The sequence below is a fragment of the Lagopus muta genome, chromosome 1 (assembly GCF_023343835.1).
Source record: "Lagopus muta isolate bLagMut1 chromosome 1, bLagMut1 primary, whole genome shotgun sequence".
Lineage (NCBI taxonomy): Eukaryota > Metazoa > Chordata > Aves > Galliformes > Phasianidae > Lagopus > Lagopus muta.
Window position 1 is genome coordinate 33,019,868 of NC_064433.1, and position 21,388 is coordinate 33,041,255.

At 40.3% G+C, this 21,388-nt stretch overlaps 1 protein-coding gene across 3 annotated transcripts in view; it reads left to right on the forward strand.

Moving 5' to 3' along the window:
• The window catches only part of SRGAP1 (SLIT-ROBO Rho GTPase activating protein 1), a 138,537-nt gene that overhangs the window by 110,654 nt on the left and 6,495 nt on the right, over nucleotides 1-21,388 (forward strand). For all 3 annotated transcript variants that reach the window (XM_048937563.1, XM_048937573.1, XM_048937579.1), the window contains exons 15-18: nucleotides 742-876; nucleotides 10,024-10,129; nucleotides 13,493-13,717; nucleotides 14,390-14,469. In XM_048937563.1, the coding sequence (XP_048793520.1) occupies nucleotides 742-876; nucleotides 10,024-10,129; nucleotides 13,493-13,717; nucleotides 14,390-14,469 (546 nt within the window). The remainder of the gene's footprint in view (nucleotides 1-741; nucleotides 877-10,023; nucleotides 10,130-13,492; nucleotides 13,718-14,389; nucleotides 14,470-21,388) is intronic.

Consider the following 21,388-nt stretch of genomic DNA (forward strand, 5'->3'; position numbering starts at 1 on the left):
GACTGGAAGCATGAAAGAATACACACAATATTTTTCTCCCTGTTGTTAGTTGCATATCTTGTTACACTAGATCTGGTCCTTGAAAAAATACTCAAATGAGCTGTTTTTATCTGTGAAGTAGAGGCACATTCTCCTATTTGCCACTCCTGCATATGCCCTATTTTTCACTGCTTCTCCTAGGTAGTGTGATTCTGGAAGGTGCAAACGTTCTGCAGCGTTTCAAAATGAAGTCCAAATTTTCAGAATTAGACATAGTTCAGTCATGGGCCTTAGAGTTTCAGTTTCCATGCAGTGCTTTCACCAAATGGTTCCATAAATTTCTGAACATTTGAATTTTTCAGAATTAAGACAAATTTGCAATTCAAAGAATTATCTAATTCCATTTTTTTATGTAAGCTCTCAAAAAATAGTCTGAGAAACCTTATTCAATTAAGCACATACAGCGTTTTTAATTTACTAATTGTAAATAATAACATGTCCACAAATGCCTGTTAGGAAGTTCAGGACCTAAGAGATTGCTGGGTTCTGTACTGTAAATGAAGTTTTATTTAAGCTGACATTTTCAGTTTAATCATAGCCTAGTTTTTATTGGATAGCCAGTGTTTATTATCTTGCATGCTTGCATTGCCACTTCCTACGTAGTAAAAACAACAAGAAAAAATGTCATTCGTTTATTAAAATGCTTCATGAAAAAATGCTCCTTTTTATGCATGTTTTAATTCACTTTATTTACTTTTTAAGGTGAAAATCCTTTGGCAGATGACCAAAGTAACCATGACATTAACTCAGTTGCTGGAGTACTGAAGCTCTATTTCCGAGGGCTGGAAAATCCTGTCTTTCCTAAGGAAAGATTTAATGATCTTATTTCTTGTATCAGTAAGTAGAAATCTATTTATTTCTCAATATAATTTTATTTTCATACATACAATAGCAGCATGAAAGAAGACCTAACTTCACAGTTTTTTTCTCAGTTTGTTTGCCATCTGTAGCAGTCTGGGTCAGCTATTAGTCATACTTGCAGCTGTGGTTGTTCCATATTTCCAGGGGGATTCATGTACAGTACAACTCTTTGTTTAATAGGGAGGGAAGAAAATCTTCTGGTGTACAGGAGATAGTTAAATTTATAAGCATTATTATTTTCTTCTGTGCACTGAGGCAGATGGAAGGGGGTGAAGTCATGACTGTGCAAACAGTTACTTTTCACAGAGGTTTTTGTGCCCTGCAGCCTGGGGGCGGTGCTGGTGAATAAGTAACAAACTGCTCAGCATTGTGTGGTTCTGGACCTTTGTTGTGCTCAGCTTACAAGCCCAGATCCAACTATCTGGAAAACCATTCAATGCAAGGACAGGAGGAAGCAGCTGAATGTTGTCTGCAGAAGAGCCCAGTCTGCCTTCCAACTCGCAGAGTTGTCAAGCTGTAATGGGATGCCCAAGAAGAGGAGCGTGTTAGCCTGCGTGCTGCTGGTGTTCATAGCTGGATGCTGAGAGCTTGTAGTAATTTAGGAATTAGTGGATGGCTGATTTGCTTTGGCATGCACAGAGCCTTTTCCAGTTCACAGATCCCTGCAGATATTCAGGAGGTGTGAGGCCCAGCCAACCATTAGTAGGCTTACTGTTCCCTGTGGGTCCATTAGAAGTAGTCAGAGCAGTCCACACTGTGTGGGGAACTTCCTTCTCTGAACCCTTCCTTTGTAAACTGCGTGCTTCAGCCAAATGGAGCCAATGGACACTTTCACAGGTAATGAGGGCTAGTCCTTTGAGGATATTAATTAGGACAGGCTCTCTGAACTGTGTTATTTTGGCAAAAGAGACAGTCAGCAGTCAGGACAGCACTGATGTGTGCACTTGGACTGGCCAGCAGATGGGCTGTTCTGCTCTGTGCCAGAGGGAACCCTCCATGTGCAGTTTCCTTCCCACTTAGGGAGGATTGCAGTTATTCAGCCTGGAGGTTATGAAATATATAGATTGCTGGGATCAGGTCTGTGTGCAATGTTTTGTTTTTTGTCCAACAGACCTGCACAATTTTCAGCAGTTTAACAGTCTGATTCCCCCCTAAGGAGGATGCTGAGAGAGCCACCACCTCTTTAGAAAGCATAATCTTTGTCCTGCCTGAGCTTAGCTTTATCTGACTGCAGTGTTACAGGCCAGAAAATGTTCGCAAGTCATAGAAATTGAAATTTAAAGTGGGATCATTTTGACTGAGTGATTTTCTGCATGACAGGGATGATGGAACTTCACCTACTAATTCTGTGCAGATTTCCATAACTTCTGGATGAATTAAAGCATGTCTGCTGGAAAAAATGTATTGGTTTAATAGCTTCAGTTGACTGAAAATGTACCACATTAGTGGATAAGCTGTTCAGATTGTTAATCACTTTCATCGTCTAACATTTGCACAAGATCTCCTTTTCAAAATTTCTGCTTTCAGATTCTGTCCATTGGATCTCCTTATGACTTCATCATTTTTACTAAACAGTAAGAAAAATAGGGATGGCAGTTCTTATATGTGGAGATACTGTATGCATTATTATATGGAGTAAAGTAAGTGGAATTGCACTCCACTGTGTTGAAGAGCTTTTAATAGAAACTTAAAATTCCAAGTATTGTTCAGCTTGCAAAGATTACAGAAGTGAAGTATTTAGAAGATGGAAAAATATCTGCCAGAATCAGTTGTTTAAATTAATTATAAGAAGAGAAACCTGGATGGCTTCAGAGAAATTCCATTCACCGTTGATGTTTCTGAAGACAAGATAGGATATGTAGAAGGAGATCAGAAGTTCAGCAGACTGAGCATGTGTACATGACATCTTTGCAGTTGGAGGTGATTCACCGACCTCTTAGCCAATTCTGAGAGTGATCAAGTTCAGTTATCTTAAAGGGATCTTGTGTTATCAAGAATTTTGAGAAAAGTAGCAGTGAATACAGACTTTAGCATTAGGCCTTGGTTTCCTTGAAGGAGGTCAAACTATTGCGTGTTTAAGAATTGGATTGTTTTCAACCAAGAGTTTTTTTATTTAACTAGTAATAATCATCCAGCAGACCTTAGTTTTAGTTAATTTTGAACAAACTCACTGCTTTTCCCATTAGTGGGATCATTACTGGAGATGAGATGTTGCCATCTGATCCTGGCTTAGACCAGCCTGTTCTCTGAGGCTGTCCTAAATCTGGATTATCACCTCCACGGCATCTTATCAAAACAAGGTATAGTGATGTTGTGGTTTAACCCAGCCAGTCCCTGAGCAGTGTCTGACCCCAGCCAACTCCCTACAGTTCTTGAAGGTTTTTTTTTTCACAAAACTCATGTGGTATGGAACATCCCTTTAGCCAGTTGGGTCAGCTGTCCTGCTTCTGTCTCTTTCCAGCTCCCTTTGCCTGTTCAGCCCCCCTTGCTGTCAGAGTAGTACAAGAAGTACATGAAGTTGAAAAGTCCTTGGTTCTATTCAGCAAAAACTAAAATGTTGCTGTGTTATCAACATTGTTTTTCTCCCAAAGCTAAAATACAATATTCTACTGGATACCATGAAGAAAAAAAAACACAAAAAACTGTATCAGCTGAAACCAGGACACTGACTGAATAGTTCTGCTGGACTTGACTTGTACTATTGCTCTTGCAGAAGATAGGAATTTTCTTTATGATAATGTTTGCCAAGTGTTCTTGGCAGCTTTTGAAGGAAGACAAATATCTACAAAAGCAAAATTTTGTTGTTGTTTGATTTTGTTGTTGTTTCCTCAGGGTTATCTTTAGGGGCACTCTGAAATAACACGCCATTGCCTCCCTTCAGTGAAGGGAGAAGACTTAAGTTTGGAATTTGGCTGAAAGAAAGGGATTTTGTTTTTGAACATGGTGGGGTGGTTTTATTTGTGTTGTCACAGTGGGAGTCTTGAATGTGATGAGAGAAAAAAAACAGCTCTTGTGCCTTGTATCCACAGCCAGCGCGGGGTCACACACTGGGAATAGCGAGCTGTGTGTCTGCATCTTCTGATTATCTGAGAGAAGCCCAGGGTGGAGAGTTTTTACAGCTGTGTACCTAGTGCCTTGTTAGGTGGTGCACTACTTTGAGGGAGTGAGATGCTTTTTATTTGGGAAAAAAAAGAAGCATTTCAGGATACATTAACCTGTCACTATTTAGCTTACATGGAACCTATGTAGCACATCATATTAGAAACTGTCTATCTCTAAGACTCTTTACTATTGCTGTCTTTCAGCATTGGTACTTCATATGTCTTGCAATAAGGAAGACAGTCTAGGCAAGATTTTTCTCCCACTTCAGACTTGGAACCTGTCAGAGTTGCATTAATTACTTTTTCTGTACCCTTGTAGCCCAGTACACCCGACAGTTCCGTCACATACTAAGTGCCTTGTCCTTCATGCTGGTGGGAGCAGGGCCAGACTCTGTTTCTTCCGTGAGAGCAGAAGTTTATGTAACTTCTTTAAATCACAATTCAGTATGTAAAGTCCAGAAAGCTTTCATGTTTTTATTTAAGAAGTAGGTGCTCTTAGTACTTACTGCATTTGCTTTCTGATGAACAGTGAGAAAAGGATTAAACATTAACTTGTTTTCAAATAATTTTTCGAAGCAAATGCCAATGTGTTTTTGTTAATTAGTGGCAGAATTTGTTGTAAGAGTTGGGAGGGAGAGAAACAAATCAATGAAGTTAATGTTCGTGTAAAATTTTAGAAGGGCAGAATGTCACGCATTCTATATGGAAATGTGATGTTGCCAGTGAAAAAACCCTTGAATCTGAGGTACTTACTTATGGATGTCAAGCATAATTGAGGTTACAGCTGCAAAATGAACCTTTCCTCAGTACAGCCACTGAGGAATTCCTTTGCATCTATGCATACATTTTCAAATGAAACAGAGCATTGTGATTTAATGCTTTCCCTTTTGGAAATACGTTGAAAGTGGAGCAAAATGACTGGCTTTTAGGGCAATTTGTATTAATTAGACTCATGAGAGTGGTGTTTTTCTGTTTGGGCTTATGGATCATTTAAGTAAAATTGCATCCAAACTCTAACTTCTCCAAAGCAAGCAGGAAAGGTAGGATAGAACATAATGATTCCTTTTCATGATGGGCCGTAATGCTGCATTCTTAGCAAATGGAGTGACTGCTATTACTCAGAGCAGCACTCAACAATCCAGCAGGTAAAATGCAGTGGTGGGGGAAGGAGAAGAGTTGTGCTGTACTTCTCTTCTGCCCTTTTCTGAAAATAGATTGGGCCAAACAAACAAAGGATTTGTAAGAGGAGTTACGCATAGGCAGAGGGTGTTTGAAGCTGTGCGGAAGGCTGGCCATAGTTCACTACTTAAGGACTACAGTTCCTCTGCTGGAGTGAATTTTTATACATGTGAATTATAGTTGACATCTACATACATAACTGTGCAATGTGGCGGCAGGCTCATCTCAGCTGTGCAGACAGTGCAGCTTCTGCTCAGCTCATTATAGTTATGGATTTCATCTCCTGTGTCCTAAATTTGATACACTACCATGCCAGGATGGTGAGAACTTTTTCCTTCTGATGTGTATCATTTTGATCCTTTGCAGCCAGCAAGGTGCATGTAGCTCCAGATGTGATCGTTATGTATGCATATTATTCACTGCTTTTCCAGAGTATCACTTAAAAAATAAAAAACTATGAATTGTCAGCTTTTCCTGAAAAATATTCAACCAAATGACAATAGCTGTTTTCTTAACCAAGTGACAGTGGATGCCATTGTGTTTGTTTTCCTATAATGCCTTCTGAAAGAGATTTGAAAGAGCTGTAAATGGCATTGCTGAGTTAATGTATACATATCTTTGAGTTGGATTGAACTCATCTACTGAAGTGGAAAGGCACACAAATTGTGAAGTTCAGCACTAATGCATATTCATGTAGACTACTTGTCAGCTGCAAATTGACCATAAAAACTACATCTGCAAGTGTAACTCAGTCCCATTTGATGTTCAGTGGAAGTGTAAAATAAGCATCAGCATTCATTCTGTTAATAGTAGGTGCCACTCTAAGTGGTGGGAGACCCCCTCACAGAGCTACTGCAGTGAATTTTGTCCTTCAAACCAGTGGTCCTAAAGGTGAGAGATGTCTTATGTTACCGCTTATGGCTTTCTTCTCCCTTCGTGGTGACCTTGCCTGTGAAATATGCTTAGCTTGCACAGCAGTGGCAATTAGGTTAGCACAATTCATTCACTGCTAACACTAGTCTTTGCCTCCCGTATGTTCTAATCAATATCTTCCTTTTGCAAAATGTTTGCATTTCTTTTGTTACTACTGAGGTTAGTCCAAGAAGTTTATCAACAGGGGGTGATAGGAGAGCACAAACCAGAATCCATAGTTTTGGTTTCTGAGCTCTGACTGTTCCCAAGGCTTGAAGTTCTCTCTGTAGAGCATTTCACCACTACTGAAGGAGGGGTTATATGTAAGACCATGACCAGGAAATGAGTGGTGCTTTTGTAGCATCTTTAACTAAACTGGGACGATAAAGGCATGTGGCCAAATGGCCCAGAGGATTTGGGAAACACCAGCAATTGCTGTCTTGCAAAAGCCTTTCGTTTTCTGTCACCAAAGCACTGAATTTATATATTCAAATACTTATTGCCTTTTACATGTTCCACTACTTCAGGATTATTGCTTAATTAAACTTCAGTTTGCCTTACATTTTCTTAATGTTACTTAAGATGAATGTATTCTTGTCTTCGTTTTTAAGTTATTATTGTTTTGCTTGCATTTGGGGGGCTTCTGTTAGTAATTGTGTTTTCTCCTCTCTTATGCTTCTTACTCTCTTCTGAGGCTGATAATTCACTTCTGGCCTGTTTCACTTTGATGTCTGCCTTTGCGAAAAATTCATTGTGAGATGCCAGATGGTTAAAATGTGTTATTTCTTAAAAAAGAGAGAAGTGTGCATTCACTGTCTCTGCAATAAGCAAAAGTGACACCACCTCTCCAAAACAGACACCAGTGTTTTATCTGCCGTGGAGGTCAAAAATCACACCTTTTATGTAAGTCTTGGATTGCTAGGATTTTTGCCTATCTAATGCTATCGAGAAGTGCTCCTTTGCTTGTGGCTGACAAAGAGGCAGCTGGCTGATAATCTCTTTCATTTCTGCAGTGACGTTGGTATGCTGGATTTGTTCTCCTGGCTGTGGGTTTGATCCTCATAGCTTAGACAGGTCTAGGAGGCAGGTGTGTCAGTCAGTCAAGAGCTCCAGAAGTTTTGTTCTGCTCTGAAGCACAGGAACTAGTAAATAAGTAACCATCTGTATTTTTTTGTTTTTACCTAGTAGTAACCTTCATATGATGTTGATATTTGTGTGTTGTTCGCACGGATTTCTTTCCTGCCATAGTTAGACAAATCTTGTTGGTTCTCAGTATGTTTGTCCTTGCCGGAAGCTTATTCCATTCTCTGTCTTTGGAAATTAGAGTCTTACCATGTAATTAGAGTAACAAATCAGTTTTCACATTCTGATTCCATTTTCCATTAATGCAACTAATTGCAGTATTTGAACAAGTTGTGTAGTATCAATATTTCAGTTTTCTTAGTTAAAAAATGGGCAGTAGGTCACTGAGTGCTGAACTAAGGATAGTTACAGTTCTTCAAAATCAGACTAATGAAGAAGGCCTCCAACAGAAGCACCATGGGAGAGAAAGCACAGTGGCATATACGCTTCGGTATTGGAAAAATGGTGTTAATATGCTTTGGTATTGGCACTGCCAGTGGTTCCTTGCAGCTGCCAGCTTGTGGCCTGGATGACCATTTGGTCCTCAGGTTCTCTTTAGCAGTGCGGCCAGAGGTGATAAGGCGATGCTTCCTTTTTCCTCTGCAGCAGAGCTGCAAATTCTTTTTTCCTGGATGCGGAAGGAGCTCTGTATTCAGTCCTTCTTTCTGACATGTCCAAACACTCATGCACTTTGATACAGGGGCAGCTCTAAAATTCGGTTCCTCACTCTAAAGCAGCACGCAAATACATGATGTTACTAGATACCTCATTTATACCAAATCAGTGCTCAGAAGGACAAACAAACCCTTTGAAATCACATGGAAAGCAAGCAAACTTACCACTTGGCAGAGGTTTGGATTTTCAATAAAGAGGCTTTCATGGAAGCTGGGGCTGGGTTACCAGGAAGGAATTAGAAATACTCACATTTCAGCCTCGTGTGCATAGTTTTTAACAGCTTCATTGCAAAGGAGACCTCCTGGTACCAGTAATGCCCCTACCAGGGCAACTGAGGTAGCTCAGCACATGACCACGCATCCAAATTCTCTGTGCTTCCTGTGCCTTGTCTGTGCTGACTGTAGAGACTAGTTCCTGGCCCATACATCCTCTGAAATATGTCTGGAAAGAGCTCGGAAGAGTTGCAGTTGACAGAGACCAGGAGGTTTCTATGCAGTACCTGCATGCCAACATTCAGGACCGTGCCCCATCTTGGTTTTAGTTTCCTAGATTTAACAAAGCTATTGCATCCACGTCAGCAGCACACAGCTGAAAGGAGCCACTGGACCCACCTGGGAGTCAGGCCAGTGCATTTCTCAGTTCAGTGCTGATTTGAATTCAGTGATAACTGTACCTATTTCAGGGCGGGTTTCCAGAACTGTTTGGAAGAGGCAGAACTGCAGCACAAAGCCTTACCAAGTAAAGTCTTTGATGCAAAGAAAAGATCCTGGCTATGTTATAGCTTCCCTGTAGCTTCCCATATCCAGTATGCAGGGTGGGAAAGCTCTGGAGAAGCTGTGTCACAGCACCATGCAGACCTGCTTCTGAGACAGGAGTATTCTAGGAACTAACTGAAGCACTTCAGGACCTTCCTCCCCAAACCTCATTCCTTTGAAGACTCACAGATAGGTTTGGCAGGGAGGTAGGGTGAGGTAGACACTACAAGGCACCACTAGCAGTAATAGCAGCAGCATTTGTTGGAAAGAGTAGTCAGGCTCCTTCCACCAAGTTTAGACAGGTGGAGAAAGGCCTTGGGCTAAAAGCAGTGTACATGAGCAGTGGCAGAAGAGCAGCGTGGCACTCCGGTGCAGAAGTGAAGGTGCGTAGCATTAGCATGTCCAAGATACAGTGTGTGCTGGAAAGGGAGAGAACTGCAATTGTTCTGCAGATCTCAGGTGTGCAAACATCTCCAAGGCCCCTGCATAGGACCCCTGTTCTTAACCAGTGACACATCCCAGAATCTCCTGTTTCCAAGCACATCAGTGGTGCGGAGCCAGTGGGATCTCCCATGAGTGCAGACGTAGGAACAGTTTTTGCCTTTCAGTTCACTACACTAGGTAATCCTAATGATATGCAGTGGATGTCTCTGCCGATTCTCTTCTTACTCTTAGATTTTGGTACCAAAATACTGATTATTAAACAGCACTTATTCTTCTAAGAAACAGAAGTCACCGCACAATTTGCTTCTGCAAATAAATTCTTATTGATAGAATTGGCCATACCAAAGAGAACAAATAAACACATGGAACTCTGCTTACAGTTAACATTGTTATGAAAGCAATTATTTTAAATTTCTACTGTTGCTGGTGGTGAACTGCTATAAAATCAACCAGGAAAGTACATGAGATCTTCGTGTTTGCTGTTTACATCTCAAACAACTTAAGACCTTTGTTCTACTTTGGCTTTAATAGAATTATAGGTGTTCATTAAGAAAACTGATTAGACAAGCCCACTGGTTGGAAAGTTATTGCTGGTATGTATACTTACATAGAGAGAATGAGTCTGTTTTTGAAACTGGTGGCAAACATGTCTCCTTGATTCCCTCACGTTATTTATGTTCTGTTACTTTGGTTTCATGGACTGCCTAGCTGAGCAAATGACCCAAAGGTTTGACTTGGGCAGATTTATCAGGTTCTATATTTAAAGATGCTATTTTTAAACTGTGTGATTTTAATGAGAGAAAAGAAGGCTTTCAGGTCTTACTTTTCTAATAGCGTAATATAAGAAGATATTGTCCACAGGCATGTGGTAGGAAAGGGTCAAATTAAGTAGACTGATAAGAAATGTGATTTGGAGTACTTTCTTCTGTTTACAGGAATAGACAATCTCTATGAGAGGGCTCTTCACATCCGCAAACTCCTCCTCACTTTGCCCAGGTCGGTCCTTATAGTGATGAGATACCTCTTTGCCTTCCTCAATCAGTAAGTGTTTTATACTTCTTGGGGATACCGTGTCTTTATCTGCTTTGCTCTACTGGTATCAGTATTCTTTACTCATATTCAGCGTACAGTTTACATTTAAGTTGCATTTAATGCAAAAGATGATCTTTTAATTGACAACAAAAATAGGAGGAAAACGCCAGTTTCTGTTTAAATTAATATTGCATTTGTCCTACAGTGAGCAAGGTTGTAATAAGACAGATTAAAGTAATGTCCAAAATGGAAAGTGCAGTCTACAGCAGTAATGCAAGAAAAATAACTAATGCAAACTTTATTACATTTAAAATAATTTACATAATATAGAATTTTTTTCCCCTCAATCTGATTTTGATCTCCTGATGGAAAAAGTAAACAGTGTATTCAAACAACGCAGGCATTGCAAGCTATACATATATATATATTGCAACCTATTTAATGCTAGGCAGTGCCAGAATGAGATGTGTATTGCCTCTTCTGGTTTCTGTTAATGGGGCTACCAGTACATAAAACATGTATCATCCATGTATGCTTTGATATAAACTGTTTGAAACCTAACAAAACACAGGCAGCTGCTGGAAGGAAGGTTGCATGAGAAAGGGGGAAAGGTCTTTATTGTATTTGAAAAGCTACTTCATTCTTGAAGGAAAAATAAAGGTAGTTTGGGCAATTGGTCTCCCTCCAGTTCTTCATAGCCCTCTCTAGTTTTGCTGAGTCCAATATTTTCACTGCAAACTTTTCTTGTTGAGCACTTTGACCTGATTCTTTCTTCCTTCTGCTGTCATATTATCTATTTCCTGTTATATCTGTTTTGGTATTACCTTTTTCCTCTTTTTCTTCTACATTTGCCCTCTGCTGATTCGTTCTGTCTTTGCTGCCTTCCCCATTTAATCCTTTCTGTTTGTTCCTATAGAAGCAGGCTCTTTTCAGACAGGTTGTGTGTCTGGTTGTATTAACAGCTGTTCATGTTTCCTTTCTTCTAGTAATTCATGAACCTCTTTCAGGTAATATTTAAAAGAGGGGCAGAGATCCAAAGTTTTGTGAAAGCAGCTATTCATTGAAGACATGAATTCATCAGTCAATAGTGACGTGGTGTAAATATCTCAAATGCTTATGTTGCAGCTTCTCCTCTGAATAGACATATAGACTGAACAGAGTTATACAAGGTTTTATTTGGTATGTGGTCATGTTACCTAAATCTATGCTCCCTGCACAGCAATGCAATTCAGAAGGAAGGCTAAATCTCTTACTGCTCCAAACTGCTCTTGTTGCAGCTACAGAAAAAACATTCCCATAGTTTGACTTTCTGCAGTCCAGTTCTGCTTTTTGCATATGTTCATATGGCCAAGAACTCATCAGATTTCATGACCAGAGGTCACCTGGTCTCGCATCCTGCTCAAAGCTTCTAAAGGTAGATCGGGTTGCCCAAGGTCATAACCAGCCAGGTATTTCAAAGGACAGGGAACGCACAGCCTCTCTGGGTAATCTGACCCAGTGTTTGGTCAGCCTCACAGTGAACAGTTTTCTTCCTGCTCTCAGCTGGAGTGTCTCTTGCTGTGCCTTGTATCTGTTGCCTCTTATATATACTTCCAAAAAGAGTTTCTCTCTCTCATGCTTGTGATTTTGAAGGTACAAGAATGCAGCTGTGTTTCCTTTTAGTCTTCTCTTCTTAAGGCTAAACAAACCCAGTTCTCCCAATGTTGCTTTGAACCCCTTATGCTCAAGCTCTCTAACCATCTCATTGGACTTGCGTCAGTCTCTCAAAACTAGACTTAGTACTTCATGCCCAGTATAGCATCATTAGCATCATGAGTGCTACGTAGAGTAGAATAATGAATTCCCTGACCTGCTGATTTTGCGTGTCCTAATACAGCTGTGTATGCAACTAAATCATCATCACCAGAGAACACACTGCTGAATCACAACCAACTTCTTGTCCAGCAAAACCCTGGTGTTTTCCACTGAGAGCTGCTACACAGCAGTTAGCTCCAGAGTATAGTACCGCATTCCAAGACAGAAGCAGGACCTTGCATTCATCCTTGCTTTAACTTGATAAAGTCCATGTTAATGCATCTCTCCGTTTTGTCAAGGTACTTCTAAATAGCAACCTTACCTTTCAGTGTATCTCCTGCTCCCCACAGAGTGGCATCATCTGCAAGTTGGTTGAGTGTGCACTCCATCCCATTGCCCGGGTCATTCATGAAGACATTGAACAGTATCAGCCCCAGTAGTGAATCCAGAAGAGTATGGGGTGATACCAGTCACCAGCAGAACTTGCCATATTTCACAGTGATGTTTTATGTGTTTTTTACGCTAGCATCTTGTACACTCACGAAGTCTTAATCAGCTTACATGTCAGTAGAACATTCCACTTCATTCAGTGCACAAGATATGAAAACATCATGGCATAAATATGGAGACCATGATTAATTTTACAAAGTAGTTATGAAGGCAGTCATTTTAAGCCTCATCAGTTTGTATTGTTTGTACATGGCAAACAGTCGTAAAATTCCTTTTCTAAAGGGAATATACTCCTGTATTTAAATACAACCAGACATACTAATGCATGTGCTGCTTCAGAGTACAGAACAGCACTAAGGTAATGGATGTCTCAGCACTTCCAATTCTTTTCAACTGATCCTGCACCAAACCACTCAAAAGCTAGAATGTCCACTAGAAATTTTGGTGCTTTTGAATACAGGGATAAAGAGCAACTTGTAGTTCAAAAAAATTCTATTGAAAACTAGTCATGTTTAATTTTCTATAGAAAAGAAGAGCTAGCAAAAGTTGATTAATAAGATTAACCAAAACCTTTCCTTTAGTTGCTTCCAAAATGAAACTTCTGTGAGAGCTTCTGTGCACAACACAAGTGTTGCGTAGTAAAAACAGAAACTAGAAGTCAGAAGAGTCTGTGCAAGATCACGGGACTCAGTTACCTCGAGAAGGCAATTCAGTCTGCTTAAGTTACATAGCAGGTGGATGGGAGATGTGCACTGAGGTCAGATGAGAAATGATATGCCTGTAATACCCATTTAGGATGCAGTCCACTTGGGCTTCCAGGGATAAACACCGATGAGATGGCTGCTGCAGCAGTCAGTGCATTTTACATTAGCCCATTAGGTCAGTGTGTACTGTATATAACAGTTTATGAGCATGTGCATAAATGTACGTGTATGTGCTATGTACTCATTCTGTAATGTATGTAAACTGGTGAAGAAATTCACTCTTCTGTTTTGTTGTGTTAAATAGAACTGTGTCAGAGAGCAGGAAATCTCTGCATGGAGACAGAAAATTAAGTTTCTCCAGTTTCCTAAATAAGGTTAGTTGCAGTGCAAAGGTCATTTCTTCTTGATTTTTCTTTTATTACAGCCTTTCACAGTATAGTGATGAAAACATGATGGATCCGTACAATCTGGCCATTTGTTTTGGGCCAACCCTGATGCCTGTTCCAGACATACAAGATCAGGTGTCTTGTCAGGCACACGTGAATGAGATAATCAAAACGATCATCATCCATCATGAGGCTATTTTTCCAGATGCTAAGGAACTTGATGGCCCAGTGTATGAAAAATGCATGGCTGGAGATGACTACTGGTAAGTCAGAACATTATCCTTCTATCTCCTTAATAAAATCATTATTCTGGTTGTCTGGGTAACTCCTGTGATAAAGAATCACTTTCAAAGAAGTATGGAGATTAATGAGAATGTAATTTAGGTTCATATGGGAAGGTTTTAGCTGTAAAACACGTGAAGCAAAGACAGTTATGATGAGGCTCACTACATTTTATGGAAGATGCTAGCCCTGTACTCAGCCAGATGATACCAGAATTCACAGTGTACTGATCAGAGTTCACTGCCAGATAGGATAATAGCTGACTGGCTGAGAACCACTAGTTCAGAAGGGAGGTGAAACTTCCAACAAATTTTCTTTCACAATGCGTTCCCCCTCCTCTCACACACTTTTCATAAATGAAAGGATTAACAGATTCTTAATAACTGAAGATGTTGTCTGAATGAGAGGTACGTAGACTTCTTCTGTAATTGTATATTCATAGCATGTCATGCAGTTTGTGTTGCACATTACTTTATAACATTACAAGAACACTTCTAAGTAATTGCGTGGGAGTGGCATATCGCTGATATGTGTGGAAGATGTCAGTTACCTCTGGTGGACTGCAGGGGAGAGGGACTGGAGTTGAATGCTCACTGAAGCATCCTTTTCATGGTCTGGTTTCTCTCTCTGCTTGACCTTTTGTTTCCTTTCAGTGACAGCCCATACAGTGAACATGGTACATTAGAGGAAGTGGACCAGGATGCTAGCACAGAGCCCCATACCAGTGAAGACGGTATGCCCATTTTGTTATTGTTTCTTTGATAAAAATAAGTTTTACAGGTGTTTCATGCAGGCAGCTTTCTTCCCTTCCTAATTGTGTCTCATTTGAAAGAAGAGATTTTCAGTCCTGGTGTGCTGTAGCAAAGCCAGCGTTTTTAGTCTTTGTGTTCTTTTTCACTCTGATCTATCTGTGTTTGGCCAGCTGTTTCCTTGTTCTCTTCTGGTTTGCCCTGCAGTCACAGGAAGGGCAAGAGAGAAACTATTTCAGTCAGCAAATACTATTATACCATTTCTGATATAATGTAACATTTTTTGTGATTGTCTTTTGTCTGCAAAAGTCGAACTTTAAGTACGTCTTCAAATATTTTATCTAAGGGTTGTCATTCAAAATGCTCTATTTTGATATAGGTGTAAAAGCTGCTGCCATCTAGGAGACTTTTAACTACTGAAAAACATATATTCACTCCAAGTAAAACTTCTGAACAAGTTATTCACAATACTGATCATAGGCACTATGAAAGTTTCAGATATCACTGATATCCATGAAAAATTTGATGCATCTTTGTTGCATTAATTCTTTTTAACTAGATTCCATAAATAATAAAGATCTGTTTGACTGTGACATACTTCAGTTGAACCATCCCTCTCATAAACTTCTGCCTGGTTTACAAGCAATTGTAACAGATGAAAGATGGTGTCAAAATTGTTAAGTAGCCAGTTGGAGGAGAAGGAATAAAATATTGCTTCCTGTAGAGAAGAGCTGCAGTGTGAATTCACTGCAGATGTGTCCAGCAGGCAACTCAGAGAGCAACAAGGACACCTGCACTTATAGCCAGTGCAAACAAAAGGTACCTCTTCACCATATTAGAGGATGCATGGAAGGAGGGAAGAGGTAGAGAGGGGAGAGGGAGAGGAGGAAGGAAGCTACAGCAAGAAAGGAAATTATTTCTTTTTTTAAAAAGTAATATATGAGGGACATTAGATAGGAGCTGGGAAAACTGCCATAGAGGAGGGAAACAGTAAGAGTTTCCTGTAGGAAACTTAACTACATTGGTCCTAATGCACAAGAAACATGCAGGCAGTTGTTTAAGTGTAGCTGTGTCTGTCTGCTTTGTCATGGAGACAAGCTGCGTGTGACAGATTGCCTGTCTCTTCCCTTTGCTGGGGTGAGGAAAGCAGGCAGAGTCTTACCAATGCACCTATTTGGAGAGGAAGCACAGTTGAGTGGATAAGCATCATATAGGGATAAAAAAACTGAAAGGAGAATAAAAGTCTCGTGTTATTTTTCTGCCTGGGTTTATGCCCATGCCTACACATACTGTTTATGAGTGAGCCTGTACATGTGATCATCTTAACCTATGTAGAGCTAAAAGCACTTTCTTTATACAGTACAGCGCCATTAAATGATGTGAACAAACTCATAAATACACCTTATCTTTCCAAGGCAGCATAGCTGTACTTTGGGATACATCCTTCTATTGGAAGTATCAAGCCAGATCAGAAGCTGAAGAATTCCATCTGCCTCTCATTTAGAGCATAAATGAAGTAAGCAGTGAAATGCAGCAGTATGTAAGGGCCAACTGTGGGGGCCCATGGCCAAAATGACAGACAGTATTAAATGGGCAGGGAAGAAAAGTGCAGTTTTTCATCTGCAGATGGAAGTGGTTACCTCAAAACCAAGCTTAGGAAAGATGAAAACATCAGAGGAGTAAGAACGTCCCTATTCAGGCTATGAAAATATGTAGTGTATCACCCGGGGCTCAGTAATTGTGGGCTCTACCCCACCATTTGTCATAGAAGCAGTTTTACGTTACTGTTCTGTTGCTACTTGTATTACAACTGTGTCCTTGATGGAAACAAACCCTGAAGAAAAGAGCTGTCAACAGAACAGACAAATCGAGCTGCTGGATATGTGTGGTTTTTTGTTCACCAGATGGGCCAGCAATTAGTTGTCCCATCACACCTTTTTAATCCATTCAGTATTGAAAGGAAGCAGACATTTGTGCTTACAGCAAAATAATTGTTAGCACAAAAATATTTCTAATCTAGCAAAATACTGTTGCAAAGACAAAGATTAGCAAGCCTCTGGGTTGCACACAAAGCCCTGTTGGCCTTCAGTTCTCACTCAGCCTGCAAGCTTGAACTTTTTTCGTTTCCATAGATGGGAGCTTTCAGTTATAATAGCTCCTTTTTCTAATGTAGGCTACAAGCACTAAATTAAGTGCATTTACCATCTCACATTTATTCCAACGTGCATATTTACATATTTCTTGAGACAGATCTTTTTACTAAATGTTCTTCGTACCAAATGTGAGAATAGATGAGAATTGTGCAGTTTGCATGTCGAATCTCATGAGGGCCACTGGTCAACCTGTGGAGGACCTAAAAAGCCTGGAGTATTTGGGCGAATCGAGTGTGACTGATTCATTGATCATAGACTGGATTTGTCTCTGCCACTGGTATATGGACAAGGGGAGATACGGGGTTGTTGTATTGATCAGACACGTGGTGCACACCCTGCTGGGAGATGAAAGAAGCAAATTCTGTAAATTTCAATTAACGCTGAAAATCTGATGAGGTTTATGCTGAAATGTTCTGTGTGTACCCAAGACCAAGGAGCTAACCTCATAGGAATTACAGGGTTATTGAAACATAATCCAGAGGCTGTGATCAAAAGTTAAAGGACTTATTTTTCTGTTATTGTTGCTTTAAGAATTGCTTGCTATATGAAGTTGAACTGCATGTGAATGTCTCTGCTCTTAGGAGAACAAACCCATCTGTATTTGCTAGTTCAGCAGCACTAGGAGTATTTAATTACAATTTACAGAGCAACCAGACTTTAAAAATTAAAAGGTTTAATATGTCTACAGAGGTAACATCTGGAGGCTTGGAGAAAAGATGGCTGCAACTTGTAATTGAGCATATAAATACTTCATAACTGCTCAGTTTTAAGCATATAAGTAGTCATTTTTCTGAGGCCATTCGTCTTTGTTTATTTCTGTTGATCACTGGAAAGGGAAAAGAAAAGGAGAAAATTATGCATTACATTTCATGATGTATGTATGATGTACAGTGCATGATACTAAACCAGATCTGGAGGTTGGTGGTCCTGCCTGTGGCAGGGGAAATGGAACCAGATGATCCTTGAGGTCCCTTCCAACCCAAACCATTCTATGACTCTATGATTCTGTGCTGCATTTTACTGTAGTGTTTCTGGGTTTTTGTGAATATGGGTAAAGTATCCCTGTTAAGGAAAACACATACCTTTCTTTTTCCTCCTAAATCTGGAAATGAAGTCTAATTTGTGAAGTTTGGAGCATTTGTACTCAGGCGTAAACACTGAAAAATCTATCTGTAATTTTGCAACAGAACATTTTCCTGAAAGTGCCTCTACAGTAAAGATTCAAACAATGAAGGATGTTGTTTATGTTTTGCTCAAGCAGTCTTTAGAATACTTTTTTTACCTGCTGGATTTTTTTTCGTTCCTGTTGGGATGTATGAAAAGGCATAACTGGATTTGTTTTCAAAGGAAGTAAATGAGAATTTCCTGAGGAAATCAAACAGATGGGCCATTTCTCCTGGGAAAACATGCATACGATTAATGTCATGCTGTTCATAGATATCTCATAAACATAGGATGAGAATTGAGACGGTAGTTCTGCAGGAGACAAAAACTAAAGGGACGTGGAAGGCTCTGAGTTATTGCTGTGTCCCTGCCATGTAATGTTTGTATTATTTTTCAGTAGTTCATTCTGCTAAAACCTGTCCTACCAACATTTCTTTGCTTTTATTGCTACCCAGTCAGAGCACTGCTGTCCTGAAGACAAGATTTTGCAATAGCAAAGCTACTTTTCTGTGGTGGGGTGAAGAAGAGGCAGAAGAGATCAGGAGATAGGAGACAGCTTCTTCCCAGAGGATGTCAGGACCCAGTGTATTCCCCACAGGCAGGGTACCCCCGGGGTAACTGAGGATGTGTACAGCAACGGCGACCCTCCTGAAAAGTGCAGGGAGTCGTTGTCCCTCTCAGCCTTAGCTCCTCATGGCCCGAGGTGCAGAGAGCAGTCTGATGCCACCCTAATGCTGTCACCACTGCAGGGAGGTACATCTGGAACTGACTTTGCAGAGTTAAAATTAGCACTTATGTTTCCTATGCCTCTTCTGCTCTCCCCTGGAGAACTTCTGGGTTTGGACAGCTCTGCTTAGTGTCCATCTGACCTTCACTTCTGAGCACACCACAACGTAACGAGCCGAATGGCGGTAGTAATCACAACAGAACTCGGGATCATAAAGAAATGAGAACAAAGCTGACTGTAATCAAGTCCCTAAAGCTTCTCCCACAGTACTTAGGTTTGTCCTAATTTTTCACTGCCTTATCGTTGACTGAATCACTGGAGATGATTGCTGGTGAGATCATATGTGTCACCAAATGCTCCTTGCTGCTGTAGGCAGATGCCCCCAGGTATTGACAGAGCAGTGCAATTACATTTCCCTCCAAGCTGTCAATTTTGCTGTTAGACACTGCAGTTCTGTACCACGCAGAGTTTGAAATACAGATCCCAAATTCAGCTTTCATTGCCTTTGCTTTCTTTGAAAAATATTTGTCTGCCAGTCGGTAACCTTGGTATTAAATGGCTTAGCTTCTCAACATGCATTTATTTCTAAGAGTAACTGTGATGGTACTTTGGTTTTGAAGATCAGAGTTTGACCTATATGAATTGCTAACATTAATTGCTGTTTAAAAAATAAAACCTGAATGCGGTTTGCTACAGGAAAGTTCTATCCTTGTAACAGGAATATTCAAGCAAGGAAAACTCCCCTTTCAAAACATTAACCACCTGTCTGAATGTATTTTCAGTTCCATTAATAAAACTGTGAGATTTACTGGCATTTCCTCCATGAAGAAGCAGGATTTGTTTCTGAATTCTGTCAGACATCTCAAAAGTCACATCTGTTATCCGTACATTACCAGTTCGTGCACCTCTGACATGATTCTGCTAAGGCACTGGCACAGGTTGCCCATAGAGTTGGTGGCTGCCCCATCCTTGCAGACACTCAAGGTCAGGCTGGGGAGGCTCTGAGCAGCCTGATGGAGCTGTAGCTGTCCCTGTTCATTGCAGGGAGTTGCAATGAGGTTTTTTTTTCCAACTCAAAAGATTGTATGAAAATATGTCAGTCTGTAGTGAGGTGCAGGCAATGGAGATACAGATTTCCGTTGTGTGCTATGCTTGCATTAGCATAATTCCACTGCGGGAAATGCACTTAATTCTGGTTCAGTCCATTAATTGTAAAGAAGAAGACATTTAGACCTGCACACTCTAGTGTGGGATACTATACAATATCTGTTGAAATTAGCAGAGAAGCGGGAAATCCCATAATGAGTCAACTTAGGGTTTTATCAGTCAGTCCAGTATCTGTGACCCTTATCAGTTCACAGAATGTCAGAGAAAATTATGTCTGGGCAACTTGGGATCTTCTTATTCGCTGGAAAAATTGGTGGGTGTTTTGTTTTGTTTTGTTTGTTTGTTTTTTTAGCATTTCCAATTATTACCCATCAGTGAGCAAGTCACTCTCTGAAACCTGGGCGCTTCTGCTTCTGAGTTCTTGACCCATCGTTATTCCATAGCCCATTAGCTTGCTTGTTGGCTTAGTCATCTCCATACAGTCTTGTCCTTTTGAGTTCTACTTGAATTCAGTAATACCTTTGTGTAATGAGTTGTACAAGAAATATGCATGACATGTAAAAACAGTGTTTCCTTCTATCAGTGTTAGGTTATTGCAATTCAGTTTAATATTGCTTTCTTAGAACACGATGCAAGATAAACAGGAACATTTAATTTGCTTTCTCTTCCCATGGTAGTAGTGTCTTTCCATGCCTGTACCAGCCCTGTCACATCTGTACTTCATGTTAAAGGTAGAATAGGTAGAATATCTAGAAACACAAACAAGATTTTATGTTAGAATGCATTACTAATGTACACACCAGCATTAAATTTTTCCAGATTTCCCAGATTGTTTCCATTTATGCCCCCTTTACTCTCACTTTGCTTAAAGACAGAAAAAAAAAAGAAACCTCTCACCACCCCTGGGGAATGCCTGCCAGTGAGCCATCCAGCAGTGGGGTGTTTTGAAGAATTAACCCTGTTATTGCCAAGTTCTTAGTTGCATTTATGTAATTGATTTCTTCTAGTGTGCACTACTTTTGTGTTGTAGAAGTTATTTCCCCATGCCCCTGTGTGCTACCTCAGGAAAGCTCCTGGTGTTACAGCTCTGACCACACTATGTCCACTTTCCTATGTCCACTCTGTGCACCCTGCAGTTTGCTACAGTGCAGCCACGCAAACAGCAGGGCACCAGACAGCCTTCTGTGGGCTGGGCAAGTCATTAAAACAAATAGCTGCAAACTGTGGCCTCAATAAGGGTACAGTCATTATGTTTGCTTACTGCAGGATGAAGTTAATTTTAAAATGTACAGAATGTTGTCATAAAGAGACAGTGGCTTTTATTACACCCCGGCCCTTTGGGGAATTACTGCCTCAGCGATTTCAGTTTTCACCAGACACAAAGTTGCTATGCTGGTCATTAGCCCAGATGTTAATTTCTACCTAAATTTCATTCTGGTTGTATTAAAAAAAATGGTTATTTCAGAGGTCCTACTTTGAGTTATTCAAATCAACAGTGTATTAATTTTTAAGATGGTATTTTGCAGAATTGTCTTCAGGCATTCTCATTGTCTTTATCACACTGCTTCCTCAGATCTCCAATTATTCAGTTTGTTCATCAATGAGGTCCTCATTGCCTTGCCTCCATCCCACACCCAGCCATGAAAGAGCCCTTGCTCTGTAGGTTGAGCCCTCTCTGCCGCCAACAGCTGTTGTGCCACTGGAGTCTGCTGTTATGTACCCAAATGTTTCATGCTTTGGGCACAGATGGTG